Source organism: Galeopterus variegatus, unplaced genomic scaffold (genome assembly GCF_000696425.1).
Source record: "Galeopterus variegatus unplaced genomic scaffold, G_variegatus-3.0.2 Scaffold258, whole genome shotgun sequence".
In the NCBI taxonomy this organism is placed as follows: Eukaryota; Metazoa; Chordata; class Mammalia; order Dermoptera; family Cynocephalidae; genus Galeopterus; species Galeopterus variegatus.
Genome location: NW_007726369.1, coordinates 168,158 through 193,055, shown reverse-complemented (window position 1 = coordinate 193,055; position 24,898 = coordinate 168,158). Strand labels below are relative to the sequence as shown.

General features: G+C 35.3%; 1 protein-coding gene across 1 annotated transcript in view; it reads left to right on the top strand.

Moving 5' to 3' along the window:
- Positions 1-6,044: 6,044 nt before the first annotated feature.
- Positions 6,045-24,898, top strand: part of MAPK8 (mitogen-activated protein kinase 8) — a 42,305-nt gene continuing 23,451 nt past the window's right edge. The window contains exons 1-4 of the mRNA XM_008566639.1: positions 6,045-6,216; positions 10,093-10,232; positions 15,592-15,640; positions 15,733-15,871. Of these exons, the coding sequence (XP_008564861.1) occupies positions 6,095-6,216; positions 10,093-10,232; positions 15,592-15,640; positions 15,733-15,871 (450 nt within the window). The 5' untranslated portion in view covers positions 6,045-6,094. The remainder of the gene's footprint in view (positions 6,217-10,092; positions 10,233-15,591; positions 15,641-15,732; positions 15,872-24,898) is intronic.

Here is a 24,898-nt window from a genome sequence, read left to right as displayed (position 1 = left end):
TCTTAGGTAAGACACACAAAGCCAAACTAAAAGAAAAAAATAGATTAGTTATACTTTATCCAAATTAAAACATTTTTCTCTTCAAAAGTCACTAACACAATTCCTATCAAAATCCTAGCAGTATTTTTTATAGACATAAAAAAGTTTATTCTAAAATTTACATTGAATGATGAAGTAACTGGAAACAATTTTGAATAAGAAAAATAGAGCTGGAAGAATCACACTTACCTGATTATAAGACTTGACGTTCACCACTATACTCAAGACAGAGTGGTATTGATCAAGGGATAGACCAGTGAAACAGAATAAAAAGTCCAGAAGTAGACCCACAGAAGTACAGTCAACTGAATTTTGAGAAAGATGCAAATGCAATTGAATGGAGAAACAAGTGGTATTCGAACAACTAGATGTTTATAGCCAAAAAATAGAGTTTGACCTTAAACTCACACGTTATACAACAGTTAATGTGAAGTGGATCATAGATCTAAATGTTAAATGTAAACCATAAAACTTTTATAAGAAAACATAGGAGAACATCTTTTTGATCTAGGACTAGGTGAAGATTTCTTATACCAAAAGCAAAATCCATAAAGAAGAAAAAATTGATAACTTGGACTTAATGAAAATTAAAAATTTGTACTCTGAAAAACAGTTAAGAGCATAAAAAGACAAGCCACAGCCTAGGAGAAAATATTTGCAAATCGCATGTCTGATAAAGGACGTGTATCCAGACTATATATAAAAAAGTCTCTAAACTCAACACTAGGAAATCAAACAATTCAGTTAGAAAATGGACAAAACACTTGTTTCATCCCACCAGACCCACGACTAGAATCATCTGCAAAGTAGCAGCAGAGGCGTTCCCACAAGGAAGTACCCCAAACCATCTGGGATGGGCCAGTTGGGATTACAAAGAAACAAGCACTAAAGCCAGGGTGATCAGTTCAAAGCATTTATTAGGGGCACTTAATGTACAAAGTGCTGCAGTGTGTCCTCTCAACAGACAATGAGAGAAAACAGATGTTCTACCTAGGTATGTCTGCAGTGAGGGGACAGGATATGGAGTTTATATCAGGATTTAAGGAATTTGGCTCACGGCCAATTTTTGCTGCGTTTTGGGCTCAGGTTTTGTCTTAAGCCTGCTGGGAGGAACCTGCAGCTGGCTGGATCACAGAAAGATCAAGCTAGCCTGAGGTTTTCAGTCAAGATACAGAAAAAAAGCAGGGGGAGTTGGGAGACCCTACAATACTAAACAGGCACTTCACCAAAGAGCATATACAGGTGGCAAATAAGCCTGTGAAAAGATGTTCAACACTATTAGCCATTAGGGAAATGAAATTTAAAGCCATGATAAGATACTGCACACCTATTAGAATGACTAAAATGAAAAATACTGGCATGACCTAGTGTTGATAAAGACATAGAGGAACTGGATCTTTCATACATTGCTAGTGGGAATGCAAACTGATATAGCCACTATGGAAAATAGTTTGTCAGTTTCTTATAAAGTTAAACATGCACTTACCGTCCTACTCCTGGATATTTACCCTAAAGAAGTGAAAACTTAGGTTCACACAAAAAGCTATACACAAAAGTTCTTAGCAGCTTTATTTGTAATAGTCAAAACAATAGGTGAATGGATAACAAAATATTGTGCATTCATACAATGGAATAATATTCTGTAAGAGAAAGAATGAACAATCAATATAATAAGTTGGAGAATCTTGAGGGAATTACACTGAGTGGAAAAAGCCAGTCTCAAAAGATTATATATTTGATGTTGATTCCATTTATAAAACATTCTTTAAATGAAAAAATGATAGTGATCGAGAAAGATCAATAGTTGCTGAGGGTATTGTTGGGGGAGGGTATGCTATAAAAGGATAGCATGAAGGTGTTTCTTTGGGGTGATGGAACAGCTCTGTATCCTGATTGTGGTGCAAGTTATACTAATATGTATATGTGATAAATTTACATAGAACTGTACAAACACAATCAGTGCATGTAAAAACTGGTAAATCTAAGTAAGTTTTGCAGTTTGGTTAACAGTATTGTACCAGTGTCAGTTTGCTCATTTTGATATTTGTACTGTGGTGTGTCAGATGCTGTTGCCAAGTGAAGAGTACCCAAGAATTCTGTGCTATTTTTGTAACTTCTATGTGAGTCTAAAATTATTTCAAAATAAAAATTTGGGGGGGAAAAACCAGTGTTAAGAAAGTGGAAGGGCAAACCACAGACTGGGAGAAAATACTTGTAAAACATCTGATAAAGGATGTATATCTAGAATGTATAAGTAAGTATTACAGCTCAGTAACAAGAAGACATTCATATTGTAATAATGAGCAAAAGAAGTGAATAGCTACTCCACCAAAAAACCAAAAAATGATACATGAATGGCATATAAGCCCATGAAAAGATGCTTAACATCACTAGTATTAGGGAATGTAGATATAAACCACAATGAAATACCATTATATACCTAGTAGTATAGGTAAAATTAAATGATATCCACAAAAATGTGGAAGATCTGTAACTCTCATACATTGCTGGTGCAAGTGAAAAGTGGTGTGGCCACTTTTGAAAATAGTTTGGCAATTTCTTATAAAGTTAAATCTAGGACTCAGCACTCCCATCCAAGGTGATGAAAAAAAAAATGTACGTAAATGTTCATATTAGCTTTATTTATTTATTTGTTTATTTTTGCGGCTGGACAGTATGGGGACCTGAACCCGTGACCTGGGTGCTGTAACGCCACACTGTAACCAACTGAACTGGCCGGCCTACGTATTTAACATCATTTATAGTGATCCCCAAACTGGAAGCACTTCAAATGTCCAAGTGGTACATTCATACAATGGAATACTACTCAGTAGTAGAAAGGAATGGAGCATGGATTAGGGCAAGTGAAAGAAGCCTCCACCCCCCTGCAAAAATTACATGCTGTATGATTTCATTTATAAGAAGATCTGGAAAAGGCACAACTAAGCAGTTTATTGGTTGCTGAAGGTAGTAGGGGGGAGGTGGGTGGAGATTGACCATACAGGGAACATTTTGAAGTGGTGGAAGCGTTCTTTATCATGATTTTTGTGATTACAGGATAATACACATTTATCAAAATTCAAACGGTACTCCTTTCTCTCTCCCTGCCTGGGTGACTCATATTCAATGTTTAGATCTTACTTAAATGTCATGTTGTCCTTCATTGCCCTTATCACAGCTCTAGTTAATCAGCTTAAGATCTCTTTTTCTGTCTTAATTGTGAACTCTGTGATGAGTCAGATGCTAATTACTATTATGTTCAAGGAGCTAGCATAGTGCTTGAGTCAGGTACTCTGTTAAATATTGCATGAGTGAGTATAAGTATGTAAAGTTTTCTTTACTTCCTGTTCTTGGGAGTGGCAGCTGTGGCTTCTGCTGAGGGTTACCTACCCACTGACTGGAGCTGCCTGTTCAACCTTGGAGTCTGTCTGCTGCTGCTGCACTGCTCCTAAGGAGTTGTGACTATTGATGCTCAGCTGCCTGCCATGGCTTTGTTCAGACTTCATGTGGGCACCATGGGTTCCATTTCTGTTACTGGGCCACCTTGTTCTGAGAATAAAGAAGCCTTTCCTTGCCGTCATTCTTTTAGTAGAAAAGGAAATCTTCCCTAGTGCATGTTCCTGAATCTACTTAGCCTTTTTGATTTCCAGCAAGTTGAAAAACTCTGGAACACAGCCTTTGTTTCCTTACTGGCTTTGGTAGTAGTAAGTCAATTCCTGTGAAGCACCACAGAGTACCCCTTTCTAACCAGATCCTTAAAGAGAGGAACACAACTCCTCCAACTAAGCTTAGGAAATCTAATCTGCAGGCACAGTTTGACTGCTTGAGTAGAAGCCTGTTTAACCTTCCAGCAGGTGAAAACACCATCGACTGCACTTTATCTGCAGATATGATCAGAAGCTTACCAGAGACCGTCATTACTGTCTCCATGCCCTGGGGAGACCCCATTTCCAGGATAAATGTGTAGAATATTTGATGAAGGGCCTGATACCCAACACTTTCCTCTCTTCCTCTTCCCACTTCTCTTCCCCCTTATTTCCTTGCTCTAGCAGGCAAGCAGGAATTCAAGTTAAGGTAGGAAGTTGGTTAGAATGACCAGTACTCCTATTTGATCATTCTGTGTGCACAGCTGAGTGTTTAAATCATTACCAAAACTCCTTTCTTTAAACCTACGGTCTGTCCACTTAGAATTTGGAAGGCTTGTCATTTTTGACAGTCCTCTCTGGAATATGACATGACTAGTCCAGTTATTAATTTTGGAAGTGTTTCTTTGTACCTTTTTCAGTTTATCCAAATTTAATACCTCACTTATTTCTAACTTGTTTATCCTCTGTTTTAAAATTTATTCTGTTTAGACTTTTTTGTTTATTTATTTTTAACTCCATTAGACCTAAAGAATCCTTATTAGTTCTGTCTCTTTCATCTGGATTACAATAAGAGCCTCTTTCGTTTTCCTGTTCCACTCTTGCTCCCCCTCTCCCTGCAGTATAATCTCCAATAGCAGCCAGGAATTTGGTCAAGGCATTCTTGCTCTCCACCTCCCAGTGGCGTCCATCATACTCTACTGGAATTCATCTTACTGTAGTTAGTGGTCTGGCCCCAGGACATAGCACAGTACTTGGCCCATTGTAGGTGCTTGATATTTATTAAATTAATTTTTTGCATTATATATCTTACCAGTATTATTTTTTGTTAGCATTGTTTTACAACCACACACAGAGCAATTCTTTAGACCTGACTGATTTTATGGTTTATTGGAGAGGTGAGTAGCAGGTTAGAGCTGTCTTGTATGCATTTTGCAATAGACTACTTTCATTTAGTAAGGATGGATAATAGGTTCGTCAATAACCAGTACTCTAATGGGTAGAAAAAGACTGCCTTGACTTTTAATCTGACAGATGGTAAAGAACTGTGGTCTGAACTTAGATCGTAGTTTTCATGCCCCAATCAGGTTAGAGCAATATTGTTTTGTTTTGTGTCCTAATATACCAAATGCTTCTCTCTCTCTTCTTGATCTTATATTTTCTACTCTGCTTCTCATCCTTTCAACCATTACTGTCTTAGCATATACATTGCACCATGATGCTGTTGTTGGGGCAGGGGATCTGCCATAGTAGAAGCACTGTGATGCCTTGTGTTTTTTAGAAAGGCGTGTGTGCTAACTGACATATTAGCCTGGCCAATTATTGTTTCTTCCACTTGATGCTAAAGTCATTCAGTTAGTTTTTGATGAAAGCTTATCAATTCCTCACAAAAATTAAGTTGTAAAATTTTTTACTTAATTCAAAATACTTCACAATAAACACATAAAAAGGAATGATTTTAAATTTTTAAACTGTGGAAGTGACTTTAAAAATATTTTAGATTATGATTACTTGCTTTCTTCTGTTAGTCTTTCAGTAAGTTAAGATATGTATGTGTTTGGATAAGGAAAGTGTGGTAAATATATACACCATGAAATACTACTCTGCCGTGATCGAACAGAAGGAGGGAACATTCCTAGGGCTACAAAGTGGAGGGGGGTTGGGGGCAGGAGGTGGGGGGAATAAAAGCAGTTTCTGGTAATTTGTATCTCATGAATATTCATAAAAATAAATAAATGGGGGAGGGACATTTCAAAAGCCTGGTCCCACCTCCTAAAAATCATGTTCAGTAAAGCTAAGCCACGTCTTGGGCATCTATGCATTTTGTTTTTAATAATTTTAAAAAATTAGCCATAAAAAAAAAGGTATGTTTTAATACCAAGGACTTCTAGATTGGAGGAACTGTTTATTCTGATAAAAGTTTTTTTCTTAAAAAAAAAAAACTATTAGTCATTTCCTTAAGTTTGGCATATGCTAACCAAGGCTCTTGTATTTTTTCTTTCTCATTGTGTTTTTTAATGAAGCTGCTCTTTTAACATGATCTAGCAGTGTGTGTTGCTGTCAGTAAACAAAAAGTAAGTGTCTGAATTTTAAGATTAAGCAAGTTTATTTTGTTAATATCACATTTTATTCTATTTTGCAGCTTCTTGGTGAATTTTTGGATGAAGCCATTAAATTAATTGCTTGCCATCATGAGCAGAAGCAAGCGTGACAACAATTTTTATAGTGTAGAAATTGGAGATTCTACATTCACAGTCCTGAAACGATATCAGAATTTAAAACCTATAGGCTCAGGAGCTCAAGGAATAGTGTGGTAAGTTTTTACTTTCAAAAATTAGGCAAAAAATCATTAACTGCTACCTTTCCTCCTCTTATAGGTACAATGGAAAATATATAACTTGCCTCAAAAATTAAATTAAAACTATAAAAATTAAATGAAAGCTATGATAAGTTGTTTTCTTCAGGGATTAATGGTCTTCTTTAGTATTATTCATAAGACATAACTTTATAAACTAGCACTACCATTTTTAAGTATAAACTATGATTAAATACTTGGTCATGAGCCAGGTAAAGACTTAGTATCTATATCAGGAAACAGTAAGTGGTGTGCTCGCATACATCTATTCTGATGACTGATTGTTTAATGAGATGATCACTTAATCATCATTTTCACACTATAATGAAACTCTGAGGTTTCAGAAATCTTATTTTACACCGGGGAATGAAGTCAGCTAATATCATCTCACTGTATATATTTCAGAACTCATATGTATCTTTAAAATTGATCTACAAGCTAATTTCTTCAAAATGCCCAGGCCTTATTGATCAGCGTGATTCCTTATAAACTGAAATGTAAAACACTCCTTGGGATAGTTTTGCTAATGATTCTAGATCACTAAGTTAGCATAATAAGCTAGTGTTCTGGGGAATTCTAAGCCTCACTCAAGCATAATTATATCTTTATTACCTCTTCTTCAACAAAATTTGTTTCAGAATCTATTAAAAAATTATAAGTGTTTGTGACCCGGCACTTCTCCCAGCTTCTAGAAAAGCTCTTACACATATGTACGAAGGGCCATGCATAGGGCTGTTCTTTGCGGCACTATTAATAGTAGCAAAAATTGGAAATACCATCAAGTCTATCAATAGGAGAATAAAAAATTGTGATATAGTTATACACTGAAATACTTTACAACATTTGAAATGAACTAGTGCTATATGTATCAACAAGGATAATCTCAGAAATGTAGTGTTGAGTTTAAAAGCAAGAAGCAAAATATACATACACTATTGTACCATTTATATATAGTTTAAAATATGCAAAACAATACCATATATTTACAGATACATGTATATGTAGAAAAGATAAAAACATAAACACCAAACTCAGAATATTGCTTACCTTTGAGAATGGAGAAAAGGAAGGAGGCTTTACCTATATTTCTTTTAAAAAAATTAAGGGCAATTTTGGTAAAATATTAAGATCTAACAAATTCGTGTAATGGAAACACTGGCATTCTCTTTTCTGTGTTATTTGAGTAATTTATAATATCAAAAATTACAGAAGTTGGAGTCATTTTATAAACCATATTGGCTGGCTGGTTATTATTTTAACCAACCACATTTAACTGTTTAACCAATCACAAATTAAAGAAAGTAATATTATATAGTCAATATTAGGATTCATGAAAGCCAACTCTTGGTTCAGATTCTAGCTCTGTTGTTTGCTAGCTTTGTGACTCTTGGCAAATTAACACATCTAAGCCTTTTTCTCACCCAATTTACAAAGTTATTGTGGGGATAATATCATTATTATTTATAAAATACTTAATAGTGTTTAAAAATATATTAATGTTTCTGTACCTTCACGTATCCATTTAAGTGCATTTTGAAATTTGTGTACCAGAATTTTAAAAAAAAAAATTGCTTTGGAGGGGATCTTAGGTCCTCTTAACCAGCCCCTAAGGAATAAATATCTTCAAATTTTTGCTTCAAATAATAATTTCCATAAAAGATTATTATTATGAAATAGACAAATACTAAATACAAAAATTTCAAAACTCATTGTTGTGTTACTATCAGAATCAACTGAAGAATTTAATTAAAACAACAACAACAACATTATTTTGGGTCCCATGCATACATAGTAAGAGTCATCGAGCCTCTGAATCCCCAGATGTTTCTGATTTGTGCACGTTTAAGAATCAACAATTAGAAATCTAATTTCCTTGGATACAAAATAGTGGAAGCCACTCAGATACTTTTGAACTTTTAGAGTCTGAAATATTTCTTTGGCAGATAAAAAACCAACAGGAATGAATTTAATCGTTAAAAATAAATCCTGTTTTCCCTAATATGATCATCGCACATGGTGTGAATGTACCCAAATGTAATATTGTACTCCATAAATATATACAATTATCAAGGGTCAATTAAGAAAAAGAAGTTAGGGGGCTGGCTGGTCAGCTCAGTTGGTTAGTGCACAGCCTTTTAACATCAAGGTCAAGAGTTTGGATCCCAGTACTGGCCAGCTGCCAAAAAAGAAAAAAAAGGGAAAACAGTAGAATAGTGGTTACTAGGGGCAGGTGAAGGAAAGGGGGAGAGGGATAGGGAAAGGTTGGTAGACTGGTACAAAGTTAGTTAGATAGGAAGAATAAGTTCTGGTGCTGTAGGGTGACAGTAGCTAATAATAGTGTGTTGTATATCTCAAGATAGCCAGAAAAGAGGATCTTGACTGTTATAACCACAAAGAAATGATAAATGTTTAGGTGACAGATATGCTAACTGTTCTGATTGGATATCGTTATAAAATATATGCATATATTGAAACAACAAGCTGTACTCCATAAACGTACAAAGAAAAAAATTTTAAAATGTCGAAAATAATAAAACCTTTATTTGAAGACAGTCAAAACTTCTAATAATTTTACATGACCCTTAATATGGTTTTGTTTTATTTTTTTAACTTGGGCAGGACATACCTATAAATATGGCATTTTAAAGTAAGGATTGTAATATTTATGTATATTTTGTATATATGTGTATGTATATATGTATGTATATAGGCAGTAGTTAATGGTATATATGGAATGTATAAGATGTGTCCATTTATGCAGTACCAGTTTCTTAACACATGTAGTTCTACAGTATATTTGATATGATGAGATAGCTACAAAACAAATTTAATTTTCAGTCAGGTGAGAAAATAATGCTAATCAGTAATGAGCTGGCTTTCTAAATATCTCATAAACAGGAATAGTCTTCTATAGTATGTTAGGTGGTCTAGTATGAAAAGCATGGCCTCATGTCTTAGTCTTCTAGTCTCAGCTTTGCTTTTAACTTTCTGTCTAACCTTGAGCAAATTACTTAACTGCTTGCCCTATATTAGGCAGTAGTGAATCCAAACGATTTTTAAGGTCTTTCAATCATAAAATTCTATAATTTAAAGACACTTTACCTTATTTGTGCCTCAGTTTCTCTGACCTGTCATATGTGAAAGGTGCCATGTGGTTAGTATCATGGGGTAGAGGAAGATATGAGGAGTAGTGAGTATGATGTTGTATGTCCCAGTTATGAAGCAGCTTCTGAGGTCCTGAAATTAACATTCATATTTACAAACACCTTTATTTTTAGTTCCTCCTTTCTGCAAATTTTAAGGGCTTTATTTTCTTTTAATTGTAAAATAATCTTTTGTATACGTACCTCTATCTCTACCTTCCTCTTTCTCTATTCATTTTGTTGTGTCCAAAAGAAAGGAAGTAATGTATTTATGTAGAATTCTTCTGCAAATATTTTGAGGAGAATTCATGATCATGTGTACTCTTTATCCTGCCTTTCCTTGATGTAGGTGTAGGGTGCAGGATTCATTTAGGCTTTAAGTTATCTAGTGAACCCAAATATTCATTAAGCATTTGTGCATTAAATGCCCACTGTGTGCTCGGTGGATCTTGGAGGACACACAGTGAACAGGCAGGGTTTCTGTCTTCATAGTCCCTTATCTCTTTGGAACCATTAGCATTGTTGGAATATGCTGTAAAAGGTATAGAAGACACATGTTGAGCATCATAGACTGGAAAGTGATCTGATTGCATTTGTCGTTAAAGAAAGTGAGGATCTGCATGAGTGTTTCATAAATTCAGTTTTATAGATTTTTGCTTAAGTTTTTTTGTTTTTGAATTTCATATTACAGTGCCGCTTATGATGCCATTCTCGAAAGAAATGTTGCAATCAAGAAGCTAAGCCGGCCATTTCAGAATCAAACTCATGCTAAGCGGGCCTACAGAGAGCTAGTTCTTATGAAATGTGTTAATCACAAAAATGTAAGTGATCATTTTAGATTTCTTTATTATAGATGAAATGAAGATTTATTCACGAATATATCAATATTAAAGACTTTTTAAATATTAGAGGCTTCAAATTGTTCTGTATTGAAACATTGTTTAAAAGGGATAACCTTTTATAATCTATAATGAGAAGTTTTTTTAACTTTATTAAATCGTATCAAAAGAAAGATGTTGTCTGAAACTTAGTTTGTGTAATTTCTTAACATTGAATTTACAAAAGGAGTTTTAAAGAGGTACGTGTTTTAGAAGAACTTTATTCAACCTTGATCTCGTTGTCTGCTTTTTGTTCTCTATCAGGCTGACACTTCAGAAAACTGTAGTGTTACCACAGATATGAAATTGTTCCCATTTTACTTTAATACTAGAAATTTATCTAATCGTATTGGGTATAAGATTTAAATCACTTCTCCCTATCCCACTCCTACTTCTTTATGTGATGGCAGTACTCACTGGTCATGTTAGGTTGAAGATAGCCAGTGTTTATAAAGCAGTTTGGCAGAACTTTTTGAAAATATTTGAAGGGAATTAGAAAAACATTTCTAATTTTATTTCTTTTTTTTTTCGTCTTTTTTCGTGACCGACAACGGGATCACAACCCTCGGTGTTGCCCCCGCTCCTCGCTCAGCCAGTGAGCAGCCAGTCTGTATGTGGGATCCGAACCCTCGGCGGGAGCGCTGCCGCGCTTCCCAAGCGGTGCACTGTAGCAGTGCGCCACCGGGCCGGCCCTCTAATTTTATTTCTTAATGATTATAAAGGCTTAAAGATAATAACTTTTACTCATTTTGAGGATAAGCAGTTATATTTTTTAATTATACTGAGTAATTATATACTAATCATACTGATACTTTTATGATTATTTTATTTGAATGATTTCTCCAAGCCAAGAGGAGATAGACTAGGAGTGAATTATGCAAGGGACAGTTTTATGAAGTACTAAGCTAAAAGCGTCTGACTGGAGACATTTTGTGGTGTTTGGCCGCAGGAGTTTATAAAATATAATGAGCTCAATACTTCCTGATTACAGATAATACAGTTCACCACATTTTGAGAGCTATGTGCAAGCCTCTGTATATTGGAGTCATCAGGTTCGTCACTAAGGAGAGAAATTCACGGAAGTTAAGGATTAGGCTCCTTATTTGGGGAGCTCACAATGTTGTTCTGAAGACAAAACAAGTACATGAAGAGTTAAATATCAAACGTTACAAAGCAGCAGAAGTTTAATTGTCAAATGATGGTGGATGGACAATAATTGCTGAGATCTCGGGAGAGAGATTTCTGTGGGCTTTAATGAACTGAGAAGGATTTGGGGAAGAGTGCACCTAGACTGACTCAAAGATGAGGTTAAAATTGGATTGTTGAAGGAAGGGGGCCTCCTAGAGAGGAAGAATGGCCTAAAAAAAGCCCCAAGGCCCAGAGATAGAGGTTAAAGATAGTCAGTGACAGGGAAAAAGTTGTGGCAGCCATTCTTGTAACAGGTGGCTGCCGGACGTGTTGCTTGTCAAAGTTTTGCTGGTGACTGCCTACCCTTGGATACCCTCTCCTACGTCAAAGAGTGTTGGCACAGAGTGGGTGGTCAAAACATATTTGTTCAGTGAATGAATGTAAAACTAGGTATGGGAAAACCAGAAATGGTAACTGAATTTTTTTACTCTATAACAGATAAATGTTTTTGTAATGTCTTGCCTTTTATACAATTTCATGTTCTTCACAGATCATCTCTTCCTTGTTCTGAATATCTCTGGTTTTCTCTACTCTTTTCATAGGTTGTCTTGAGTTCCCTTTTCAACTTGGTCACTTACCTCTGAGTACACTTTGATAAAGTCACTTAGCACACAGTATTGCATGTCTAATGGAATCCTTAAGGAGAAGCTGAGGCATGTCACCTCTTTACGGCAGACATTATAATTCTATTTAGAATCATGTCACCATTTAACTCCCACTGTCTAAGGAATTATTCTTTGTCACAGGCGCACAATCGGGTAGATCTCGCCCAGCCTTTATTTATTTACTTTTCTTTTGGTTTTAGAGAATTAAATGTAGTACTTTTTATTTTTCCCTATTAAATTTCAAGGGTAAAATTTGGTTGCTCTTCCTGGACTGCTAGAGATTGCTTTTTTCGTCTTTGTTCTGACTTTTCATTTGTTGGTTTCATTTCCCCATTTTGCTCAGGAAGTCTTCACAGTAACTGAATTAGTTCATTAGCAACCTTTGGGTATATTACAGAAATTATGGGTCTAACTATTAAAATTATTGAACTCTCTCCAATTCTTCATCTTATTCACATGGATGTTATTTTAGAGACATTTTCAAAAATGCCTTTTTGAAATCTTCCTATAATATATTTCGTTGTATTTCTCTGATCTGTTGCTATTGTTCTTTGTCATTGTTTTTATTCATAGAAGGAAACAGTGTTTCTCAATGAATTTTTACTTGCTTCTAGTGATTATTACTTCTTTTGGAATAGTCATATACCATCCACTACTCAGTCCTTGACTTTTGCTTGGCCGTACAGTCCATAATTGATAAAATTTCTTTTATTTCCCCTTTCAAAAAATAGGATAGCTGTCTGCTTTAACCTTTTTTATAACAGCTTTATTGAGATATATTTCACATACCATACAGTTCACGCATTTAAGGTATTCAATTCAGTGGTTTTTAGTATATTCATTATGTATGACCATCACCACAGTCATTCTTAAACATTTTCACTTCTATTTTTTTTTCTTTTTTTCTTTTTTTCTTTTTTTTTGTCTTTTTTCGTGACTGGCAACGGATCGCAACCCTCAGTGTCGCGCCCGTACCGGACCGGGACCGGCCACGGGATCGCACCCCTCGGTGTTGCTCCCGCCCCTCGCTCAGCCAGTGAGCGGCCGGTCTGTATGTGGGATCCGAACCCTCGGCGGGAGCGCCACCACGCTTCCCAAGCGGCGCACAGTAGCAGTGCGCCACGGGGCCGGCCCAACATTTTCACTTCTAAAAGAAAGCCTGTATCTTTTAGCTATCATTCCTCTACCTCCCTTACCCCTCAACTCTAAGTAACCACTAATCTCCTTTCTGTCGCTATATGCCTTTAATCTTCAACACCTCTCTTCTACTGTAGGATTTCCTAGATATTAATGAGAATGGTCTTACTACTTGTCCAGTCTTCATGTGTTCAGTTCATCTGGTTGGGAGTCTTGAATTTATTTAGAGCAGCTAGATGCTTTCTTATTGTCACTTCCTTTCTGGACTGAGTATTATTTTTCTGAATTTATTCACTGAACAAATATTTTTTTTTTTTTTTATTCCTTTTTGTCTTTTTTACTGACCAGTAACGGGATCGCAACCCTCGGTGCTGCGCCCGCACCGCGCTCAGCCAGTGAGCGGGAACCGGTCTCCACATGGGATCCGAACCCTCGGCGGGAGCGCCACCGCACTCCCAAGCGGTGCACTCTCCAGTGTGCCACCGGGCCGGCCCACTGAACAAATATTTGAATGTCTCCTATAAGCAAAGCTTAATGCTTAGATGAGTAACATAAATTCTACCTTCATGAAGTTTATGTCTAGAAAAACATTTCCATCCCTAAATATAATTGTCAGCAAACATTTTGTAAATATTTGTCAGGTGCTTTGCTAGGTACTGGGCTGTAAAAGCAAGTAAGACACAGTTCTTTATAACAAGGATCCTTTGTGGTAGGAACAAGGCTGTTGTGAAAATAAGACTATATACCACACTATGTTGAATTCAGTGATAACAGAAGATTACTGGGAGTGAAAGAGATTAGTGAACTCTGTCAAGAACTAGGGGTTGTCATGCTCTACAAAAGAGGTCCATCTTGAAGATAATTAAAAGACAAGCATAGTATGTTTAAAGGCATTGAGAGCTTTAAAAAACTACATCCGTGAAGCTAATTTGCTATGGCTCAGGTATCAAGTTTAGTAGAGGACTTAGCAGGAGATGAAATAAGTTGATGTCCTATCATGGAGGGCTTTGTATGTACTGCTAGAGAGTTTTGGAATTTATTTGTTGCTTTTAAGTTTTTGAGTAGGTGAGTAATGTGCTCAGGTGTTTTTTTTGTTTGCTTTTTCCCATATTATACAAAATAAAATGACAGCTGGATTTGCAGAAAACTGCTAGGGATCCTAGTTGTCATAGTCTGCTCAGTCTGCCATTACAGAATAACCATAGACTGGGTGGCCTAAACAACAGAGATTTATTTCTCACATTTCTGGAGGCAGGTAAGTCCAAGATCAAGATGCTGGCCCGTTTGGTTCCTGGTGAGGGCTCTCTTCCTGACTTGTAGATGGCCAGCTTCTCACTTTGTCCTCACGTGGCATTTCCTAGTGGGGATTGAGGGGTATCTTCCTCTTCTTATAAGGTCACTTATCTCATTATGAGGGTGCCACCCTCATGACCTAATCTAATCGTATAACTTCGTATAATGTATGCTATACGAAGTTATTACGTATTATATAGTCAATATTAGGATTCATGAAAGCCAACTCTTGGTTCAGATTCTAGCTCTGTTGTTTGCTAGCTTTGTGACTCTTGGCAAATTAACACATCTAAGCCTTTTTCTCACCTAATTTACAAAGTTATTGTGGGGATAATATCATTATTATTTATAAAATACTTAATAGTGTTTAAAAATATATTAATGTTTCTGTACCTTCACGTATCCATTTAAGTGCATTTTGAAATTTGTGTACCAGAATTTTAAAAAAAAAAATTGCTTTGGAGGGGATCTTAGGTCCTCTTAACCAGCCCCTAAGGAATAAATATCTTCAAATTTTTGCTTCAAATAATAATTTCCATAAAAGATTATTATTATGAAATAGACAAATACTAAATACAAAAATTTCAAAACTCATTGTTGTGTTACTATCAGAATCAACTGAAGAATTTAATTAAAACAACAACAACAACATTATTTTGGGTCCCATGCATACATAGTAAGAGTCATCGAGCCTCTGAATCCCCAGATGTTTCTGATTTGTGCACGTTTAAGAATCAACAATTAGAAATCTAATTTCCTTGGATACAAAATAGTGGAAGCCACTCAGATACTTTTGAACTTTTAGAGTCTGAAATATTTCTTTGGCAGATAAAAAACCAACAGGAATGAATTTAATCGTTAAAAATAAATCCTGTTTTCCCTAATATGATCATCGCACATGGTGTGAATGTACCCAAATGTAATATTGTACTCCATAAATATATACAATTATCAAGGGTCAATTAAGAAAAAGAAGTTAGGGGGCTGGCTGGTCAGCTCAGTTGGTTAGTGCACAGCCTTTTAACATCAAGGTCAAGAGTTTGGATCCCAGTACTGGCCAGCTGCCAAAAAAGAAAAAAAAGGGAAAACTTTTGAATGTTTTCACACCACAGAAATCACTAGAAGAATTTCAAGATGTGTAAGTGTGGTAATTAAAATTTTGTTATGTTAGTACATTATTTTTAGATTGTTGCTGTACCCTTTAGCTGTCATCTTTTTTCACCCATGAAGTTACATAGTCATGGAGCTCATGGATGCAAATCTTTGCCAAGTGATTCAGATGGAACTAGATCATGAAAGAATGTCCTACCTTCTCTATCAGATGCTCTGTGGAATCAAGCACCTTCATTCTGCTGGAATTATTCATCGGGTTAGTAGAAAAAAACTGTCATCATCTTTTTTTATAATTGAGGTGAAATTCATGTAACAAAATTAACCATTTTAAAGTGTGCAATCCAGTTCCTTTCAGTACATTCACAGTGTCGTACAACCACCACCTATATCAAATTCTAGAATATTTTCAACACCCTGTAAGAAAAACCAATATCCCTTAAGCACTCACTCCTCATTCCCCTTTGTCGCCAGCCCCTGGCATCCTACCATTATTCTTTCTATGTCTATGGTTTTTGTTCTGGATATTTTGTATAAACGGAATCATTTAATATGTGAACTCTTGTTTCTGGCTTCTTTCACTTTTTAGCATGTTTTCAGGGTTTGTCCATGTTGTAGCATGTATCAGTAGTTCATTTTTTGTGTCACTGAATAATGTTCTATATACCACATTTTGTTTATCTCTTCAGCCACTGATAGTCATTTGGGTTGTTTCCACCTTTCAGCTATTATGGATAGTACTGCTATGAAAATTTGTTGTATCTATTTTCAGCTCTTTTGGATCTATGCATAGGAGTGGAATTGTTGGGTTATATAGTAATTCTATGGTTAACTTTTTGAACCATCAAACTGTTCTCTACAGAAGCTGCACCATTTTACCTTCCCAACAGCAATGTACAAGAGTTCCACTTTCTCTACAGTCCTTGCCAGTACTTATCTGAGCTTTTGATTCTAGCCATCCTAATGGGTATGAAGTAGTATTTCATTGTGGGTTTTTTTTTTTTTTGTCCTTTTTGTGACCGGCCACACCGCGCTCAGCCAGTGAGTGCATCGCACCGGCCATCCCTATATAGGATCCGAACCCATGGCGGGAGCGCTGCTGCGCTCCCAGCGCCACACTCTCCCAAGTGCACCACGGGCTAGGCCCTCATTGTGGTTTTGATTTGCATTTTTCTAATGACTAATGATGTCGAGTACTAGTAGTAAGTGCACCATGGGCTCGGCCCTCATTGTGGTTTTGATTTGCATTTTTCTAATGACTAATGATGTCGAGTACTAGTAGTTGGCCATTTGTATATCTTCTTTGGAGAAGTGTGTATTTAAGCCCTTTGCCCAACTTTTAATTGAGTGGTTTGTCTTTTTGTTGTTGTAGTTGTTCTTCATATACTAGACTCTCATCAGATATATGATTTGTAAATATCTTCTCACATTCTGTAGGTTGTCTTTTCACTTTGCTGATGATCTCCTTTAATACACAAAAGTTTTTAATTTTCATGAAATGAAGTTTATCATTTTGTTGTTGTTGTTGCTTGTGGTTGTGGTGTCCAGTATCTAAGAATCCATTGTCAAATCCAAGGTCATGATGATTTAGCCTTGTGTTTTCTTCTAACAGTTTTATAGTTTTAGTTCTTACATACAGGTCTTTGATCCATTTTGAGTTAATTTTTATATATGATGTGAGATGAGAGTCCAACTTCATTCTTTTGTATGTGGAAATCCAGTTGTCTCAGAGGCATTTGTTAAACAACTATTTTTACCCCCACTGAATGGTCTTGGCACCCTTGTCAAAAACCAGTTGGTCATAGATACATGGTTTCAAAGAACAGAGATTTCTGAATGCTCACTTCTATTCCATTGGTCTCTGTCTGTCCATATACCAGTACCACATTATTTTGATCACTGTAACTTTGTAGTAAGTTTTGAAATGGGAAAGTGTCAATCCTCCAACTTTGTTGTTTTTTTTCAATATTGTTTTGGCTATTTGAGGCCCCTTGTGATTTCATATCAATCATATGGGTCAGCTTTTCCGTTTCTGCAGAAAAAGACACTGGAATTTTAATAAGGATTTCATTGGATCTGTAGATTGCTCAGCTAGTTTTGCCATTTTAAGAATATTTAGTATTCCAATTCATGAACACAGGATGTCTCTTCATTTTCTTAGGTTGTATTAGTCTGCTTGCCCTGCCATAACAAAATACCGAAGATTGGGTGGATTAAAAAACAGAAATTAATTTTTTCGCAGTTCTGGAGTCTAGAAGTTCATGATCAAAGTGCCAGCAAATTTTGTTTCCCTTGAGCCCTCTCTTCCTTGCTTGCAGACAACTACCCTCTTGAAGTGTATGGAGAGAGAATGCTTCACATTCCCTTTCTTTTCTTAGAAGGGCACCAGTTCTATTGGATTAGGGCCTCACCCTTATGACCTCATTTTAACTTTACCTCCAAATACAGTCATTGGGGTTTGGCGCTTCAACATATGAGTTTTGGGGGGACACAGTTTAGTTCATAACATAGGTCTTCTTTAATTGCTTTCAGCAGTGTTTTGTAGTTTTCAAGTGTACAAGTCTTTCACCTTTTTAGTTTACTCCTAGGTGTTTTATTCTTTTGGAAGCTATTATGAGTGGAATTGTATTCTTACTTTCTTTTTCAGATTGCTTATTGCTAGTGTATAGAAACACAACTAATTTTGGTGTGTTGAGCGTATATTCTGCAACTTTGCTCAATTTATTAGCTGTAATAGTTTTTTAATAGATTTTTAAAATGATTTTCTGTATATAAGAGCATATCATCTGTACCCTAATTTTACTTCTTTCTTTCCAATTCAGGTGCCTTTCTTTTTTTCTTTATTCTTTATTCTTTATTCTTTATTTTTTCTTTTTCTTTCTTTCTTTCTTTCTTTCTTTCTTTCTTTCTTTCTTTCTTTCTTTTCTTTCTTTCTTTTCTTTCTTTTCTTTCTTTCTTTTCTTTCTTTTCTTTCTTTCTTTTCTTTCTTTTCTTTCTTTCTTTTCTTTCTTTTCTTTCTTTCTTTTCTTTCTTTTCTTTCTTTCTTTTCTTTCTTTTCTTTCTTTCTTTTCTTTCTTTTCTTTCTTTCTTTTCTTTCTTTTCTTTCTTTCTTTTCTTTCTTTTCTTTCTTTCTTTTCTTTCTTTTCTTTCTTTCTTTTCTTTCTTTTCTTTCTTTCTTTTCTTTCTTTTCTTTCTTTCTTTTCTTTCTTTTCTTTCTTTCTTTTCTTTCTTTTCTTTCTTTCTTTTCTTTCTTTTCTTTCTTTCTTTTCTTTCTTTTCTTTCTTTCTTTTCTTTCTTTCTTTCTTTTTTTTTTGCCTATCTTCTCTGGCTGGAACTCCCAGTGAAATGTTGGATAGAAATGGTGAAAAGTGGGCATCTTGTCCTATTCCTGATCTTAGAGGGAAGGCTAATCTTTCACCATTAAGTATTAGCTGTGGAGTTTTCATAAATGCTCTTTTTCTGGTTGCAGAAGTTCCATTCCGTACTAGAGTTAGTCATATTGTATAGTCAGAGGACACAGAACTCACAAGACTGCCCTTAATTCAAATACAAGCCACAAGTTCTGGGGTCCCCAAGACCACCCTCACTTCAGAGCAGCTGACTACAAATTCTTGGGTCCCCACAACCACTCTCAGGTTGGATACTTCACTGGAATGACTCATAGAACTCTGGAAAGTGCTATACTTATGGTTAATTTTGTTATAGCAAAAGGATGCAAGTTAGAACCAGACAAAGGAAGAAATTCATAGGACAAAATCTGGGAGAAGTTCAAACATGGAGCTTCCTGTTGTCCTCTTCTCTCAGCCACAAAGTATGACAATACACCCAGAGTATTGCCAACCAGGAATACTCACTCAAGTCTTTGGTGTTCAAAATTTTTATTGGTGCTCATCACATACTGCTCACCTGGCTGACTTTAATCGCCAGCTATTCCTGAAGTTCATGCTAATACCTTTAGTCTGCAGTTCCTCCAGAAGTTGGAACTGATATGTGTCTCAAAGCCCCCATCATAAATCGCATTGTTAAACTGTCCCATGGCTGAAGTCTCAGGCAAACAAAGACAGTCCTATCAGGCAGGACATTCCAGGGGCCTAGAGGGCACCTGTAGCTGAGGGCAAAGGCCAGACCTCTCTACTTAATTCTTTACCACATACCTTTTATTCCTAGCTTAAGTGTTTTTATCATGAAAGGGTGTTGGACTTTATCAAATGCATTTCTGCATCAGTTGAAATGATCGTATGTTTGTTTTTCCTTCATTCAATTAATGTGGTGTTATTATTATGGATTATTATCTGTTGAACTATCCATGCATTTCTTGGATAAATCCTATTTGGTCATGGTATCCTTTTAATATACTATGGGAATTGGTTGGCTAGTATTTTGTGGAGAATTTTTGCATCTGTGTTCGTAGGTGATATTGGTCTGTAGTTTTCTTGTGATGTCTTAATCTGGTTTTTATATCAAGGTAATGCTGGCCTCAGCACAATTTAGGAAGTATTTCCTCCTTGTTTTTGGAAAAGGTTAAGAAGGATTGGTGTTGATTCTTATTTAAATGATTGGTATAATTTGCCACTGAAGCCATCTAGTCCTAGGCTTTTCTTTTTTGTGAGATTTTTGATTATTGATTCACCCTTTTTACTTGTTACAGGTCTGTTCAGGTTTTCTGTTTCTTGAGACAGGTTTGGTAATATTGCATCTTTCTAGGAAATTGTCCATTTTATCTAGTTTATCTATCTTGAAATCCTTTTTATTTCTGTGAAGTAAGTGGTTATATCCTCATTTTCATTACTGGTTTTAGTTATTTGTATCTTCTCTCTTTTTGTCTTAGTAAGCTTAGCTAAAGGTTTGTCAGGTTTTGTTGATCTTTTCAAAGATGCAACTTTTGCTTTTATTGATTTTCTCTGTTGTTTTCCTATTCTCTATTTTGTTAGTCTACACTTTAATCTTTATTATTTCTTCCCATCTTCTTGCTTTGGGATTAGTTTATTCTTCTCTATTTTCTTAAGATTGAATATTAGGTTATTAATTTGAGATTTTTAAAAATGTTTTAATGTAGGCATTTACAGCTATAAAATTACCCTCTGAGCTCTGCTTTCTCTGTATTCCCTAAACTTGGATATGTTGTTTTTTCATTTTCATTTGTGTCAAAGTATTTTCTAATTTCCCTTGTGATTTGTTGTTTGACCCATTGGTTGTTTAGAAGTGTGTTCTTTAACTTAGACAGATTTGTGAATTTTCCAGTTTCCTTCTCTTGGTTTCTAGCTTCTTTCCATTGTTGTCAGAGAAGATAACTTTGTATGATTTCAGTCTTTCAAAATTTATTGAGACTTTTTCTGTAGACCAACATATGGTCTAATCCTGGAAATTGTTTCATGTACACTTAAGAAAAATAAGTATTCTACTGTTTTGGGGAGAAATGTTCTATACATTTGTCCCTCAGTATCTGCCAGGGATTGGTTCTAGGACCTCTTGTGGATACCAAACTCCACAGATGTTCAAGTCTCTGATATAAAAATGGCTTAGTATTTGCATATAACCTATGCACATCCTCTCACATACTTTAAATCATCTCTAGATTACTTATAATATCTAATATGTAAATGCTGTGTAAACGGTTGTTCTACTGTATTGTTTAGGGAATAATGACAAGGGAAAAAAAGTCTGTTCATTTTTAGTACAGATGCAGTTTTTTTTCAAATATTCTCAATCCATGGTTGGTTGATTCCACAGATGCGTACTCCATGGATACAGAGGGCTGAGTGTATGTGTCTGTTATGTTTACTTGGTATACAGTGTTATTCACATTTCCTATTTTTCCATTGTTGAAGGTGAGATTTGGAAGTCTTCAACTATTACTGTAGAACTGTCTTTTTCTCCCTTCAGTTCTGTCAGTTTTTGCTTCATGTATTTTGGTGCTTTCTTGTTAAGTGCATATATATTTATAATTGTATCTTTTTGATGGATTGACCCTTTTATCATTATATAATGTTCTCCTTTGCCTCATGTAACAATTTTTAACTTATAATTAATTTTGTCTGATACTAGTATATACACTCCACCTCTCTCTTGAGTTCTATTTGCATGAAATATCTTTTTTCATTCTTTCACTTTCAACCTAGTTTTGCCTTTGGATTTAAAGTGAGTCTCTTGTAGATAGGATACAGATCATGTTTCTTTTATCTATTCTGCCATTCTTTGCTTTTTAATTGGAGACTTTAATCCATGCATTTAAAATATTTACTTATAAGGAGAAAGTTACTTCTGCCATTATGCTATCTGTATTCTAAATGCTACATATTGTTGTTTCTCAGTTCCCGCATTACTGCCTTCTTTTGTGTTTAATTGATTTTTTTATAGTATACCTCTTGATTCATTTTTCATATTCTTTTCTGTATATTTTCCAGTCATTTTCTTAGTGATTACACTGGTGAGTACAATTAACTTTTAAAACTTATAACAATCTATTTTGAATTATTACCACCGTAGCTTCAGCAGTATACAAAAACTCTGCTTCTTTACAGCCCTTCCCAGTTTATGTTGTCGTCATCACAGGTTGTGTTTATACACTGTGTGCCCATTAAGATAGATTTGTAATTATATTTAATGCATTTTGTCCTTTAACTCATATCAGAAAAAAGTAGGAGTTTCAAACCCAAGGTATAATAATATTTGCCTTTGTATTTACCTATATAGTTGCCTTTACCTCTATTTTTATTTCTTCATATAGGTTTGAATTTCTTTCTAGTGTTGTCATATTTCTACCAGAAGGACTCCCTTTAGTATTTCTTGTAGGAAAGGTCTACTAGTGACAGACTCCCTTGGCTTTTATTTATCTTGGAATGTCTTAATTCCTCCTCTGCTTTTGAAGAATAGGTTTGTTGGGTGTAGAATTTTTGTTTGGCAGTTTTTTCTTTCAGCACTTTAAATGTGTCATTTACCTCCGTTTGGCCTCCATGGTGTCTGATGAGAAATCAGCTGTTAAACTCATTGAGGATCCTTTGTAAGTGACAGGTTACTTCTCTCTTGCTGCTCTCAAGAGTCTTTATCTTTTTTTTTTGTCTTTGTCTTTCAGCAGTTTGATTATAATGCATCTTGGTGAGGATCTGTTTTTGTTTACCCTTCTTATAGTTCATTGTGCAGCTTGGTTGTGTAGATTGATGTCTTTTATCAAATTCAAGAAGTTTTCAGTCTTTTTTTTAATTTAATGGTTTTTTCTCTTTTCTCTCCTTCTGAAACTCCCATTATGCAAAGCTGATATGCTTGATGGTATGCCATGTCTTGTTTACCTCAACTGTAATGTTTTGTCCCAGGTAGCATTGGATTATTTATTTGCCTTACAGTGTTTTTAAGAAATATACCCTCTGTCTAGCCTAGGATGGGGGTCCCACACTGCGAATGTGGCTGCTTTCTCCAAGACCCCTGCCTAGCCATGGAGGCACGTGGGGCAAGAACTAGTTCAAATGCTACAAATATTTCCTATTTTTTTCAACTTTTTTATTATAGTAAAATATACAAAACATAAAATTTACCATCTTAACCATTAAGTATACAGTTCAGTGGCATTAAATATACTGACATTGTTGTTCAGCCATTCCCACCATTTATCTCCAGAACTCATTTCATCTTGTGAAACTGAAACTCTACACTCGTTAAATAATAACTCCCCATTCCTTCCTACCACCAACCCCTGATAGTCATTCTGTTTTCTCTCTATATGATTTTGACTACTCTAAGTAACTCATATAAGTGAAATCATTCAGTATCTGCCTTATTGTGACTGGCTTATTTCACTTAGCATAATGTGCTAAATGTTCATCCATGTCATAGCATATGTCAGAATTTTGTTCTTTATTCAGGCTGAATAATTTTCCATTTATGTATATACCATACTTTGCTTATCCATTCGTCTATAAGAGGACACTTGGGATGCTTCCATAGTTTAGCTTTTGTGAATAATACTGCTATGAACATGGGTGTACAAATATCTCTTTGAGACCCTGTTTTCAATTCCTTTGCGTATATAGTCAGAAGTAGAATTGCTGGATCATATGGTAATTGTATTTAACTTTTTGAGGAACTGCCACGGTTTCCCTTATAGCCAATATACAGCCAATAGGTGGCTATACTATTTTACATTTCCACCAGCAGTGCACAGGAGTTTCCATTACTCCTCATCCTCACCAACATTTATTTTCTTTTATTGATAGTAACCATCCTAATGGGTGAAGTGATTTTCTATTGTTTTTAAGTTGCCTTTTTCTTGAGTATGAGTTCATGTGATTGCTGTAAACCTTTGACTATATTCCAGAGTTCTGAAAAAGTTTATTCTGACAGCTTTTGCTCTGTTGTTGTTGATTTGTGGGGTTTTTTTGTTTGCTTGTTTGTTTGTTTTTTTGATGTTTCTGTGGAGCTGTCTACTCTGCCAGTTTGGCTGAACATCACTGTTTCTCATCATATTCTAGGAGCATTGTATTTCACTGATTTCTGTGGAGTAGTGTAAAGGTTATTTGTGGTCTGAAATGAAGCAGTATACAAAATATTCTGCTGTCATTACCAGTTGAGTAAAATTAAGTATTTACCAAAGTTTTATTTCCTATATATATATTCAGAAATATATTATATTTCTGTATTCTAGGTTTTTAAACTCCTTACTTGAGAGAGAGAAATGTGTGCATACATACACACACACTGTATAGATAGATATAATTTACAAACCATACATTTTATCCATTTAAAGTGTGCAATTCAATGTTTATTCAAAGATCATGCACCTATCAACACAATCTAATTTCAGAATGTTTCGTCCCCCCAAAGGAAACCCATACCGATTAGCCTTCACTTCCCATTCTTTCCTATCTCCTTCACCTCCATTCCTAAGCAACCACTAATCTACTTTCTGTCTTTACATATTTGCCTATTCTGCACATTACATATAAATGGAATTGTATAATATGTGGTCTTTGGTGGTTGGCCTCTTTTTACCTAGCATAATGTTTTCAAGGTTCATTCACGTTTGTATCATGTATCAATACTTTGTTTCTTTTTATTGCCAAATAATATTTCACTGTATGGATATTCTACATTTTGTTTATCCATTCATTACTTGATGAGCACTTGGGTTGTTACCACTTTTTGGCTATTATGAATAAAGCTGACATGAACATTTGCATGAAACTTTTTGTTTGGATGTATGTCTGTGTATTTTAGTTTTATTTCTAGCTTATTGTTCTTTGAAGGGTATTACATCTAATTTGAGATGAATTTTTTGTATACTTAATTCAGTGGA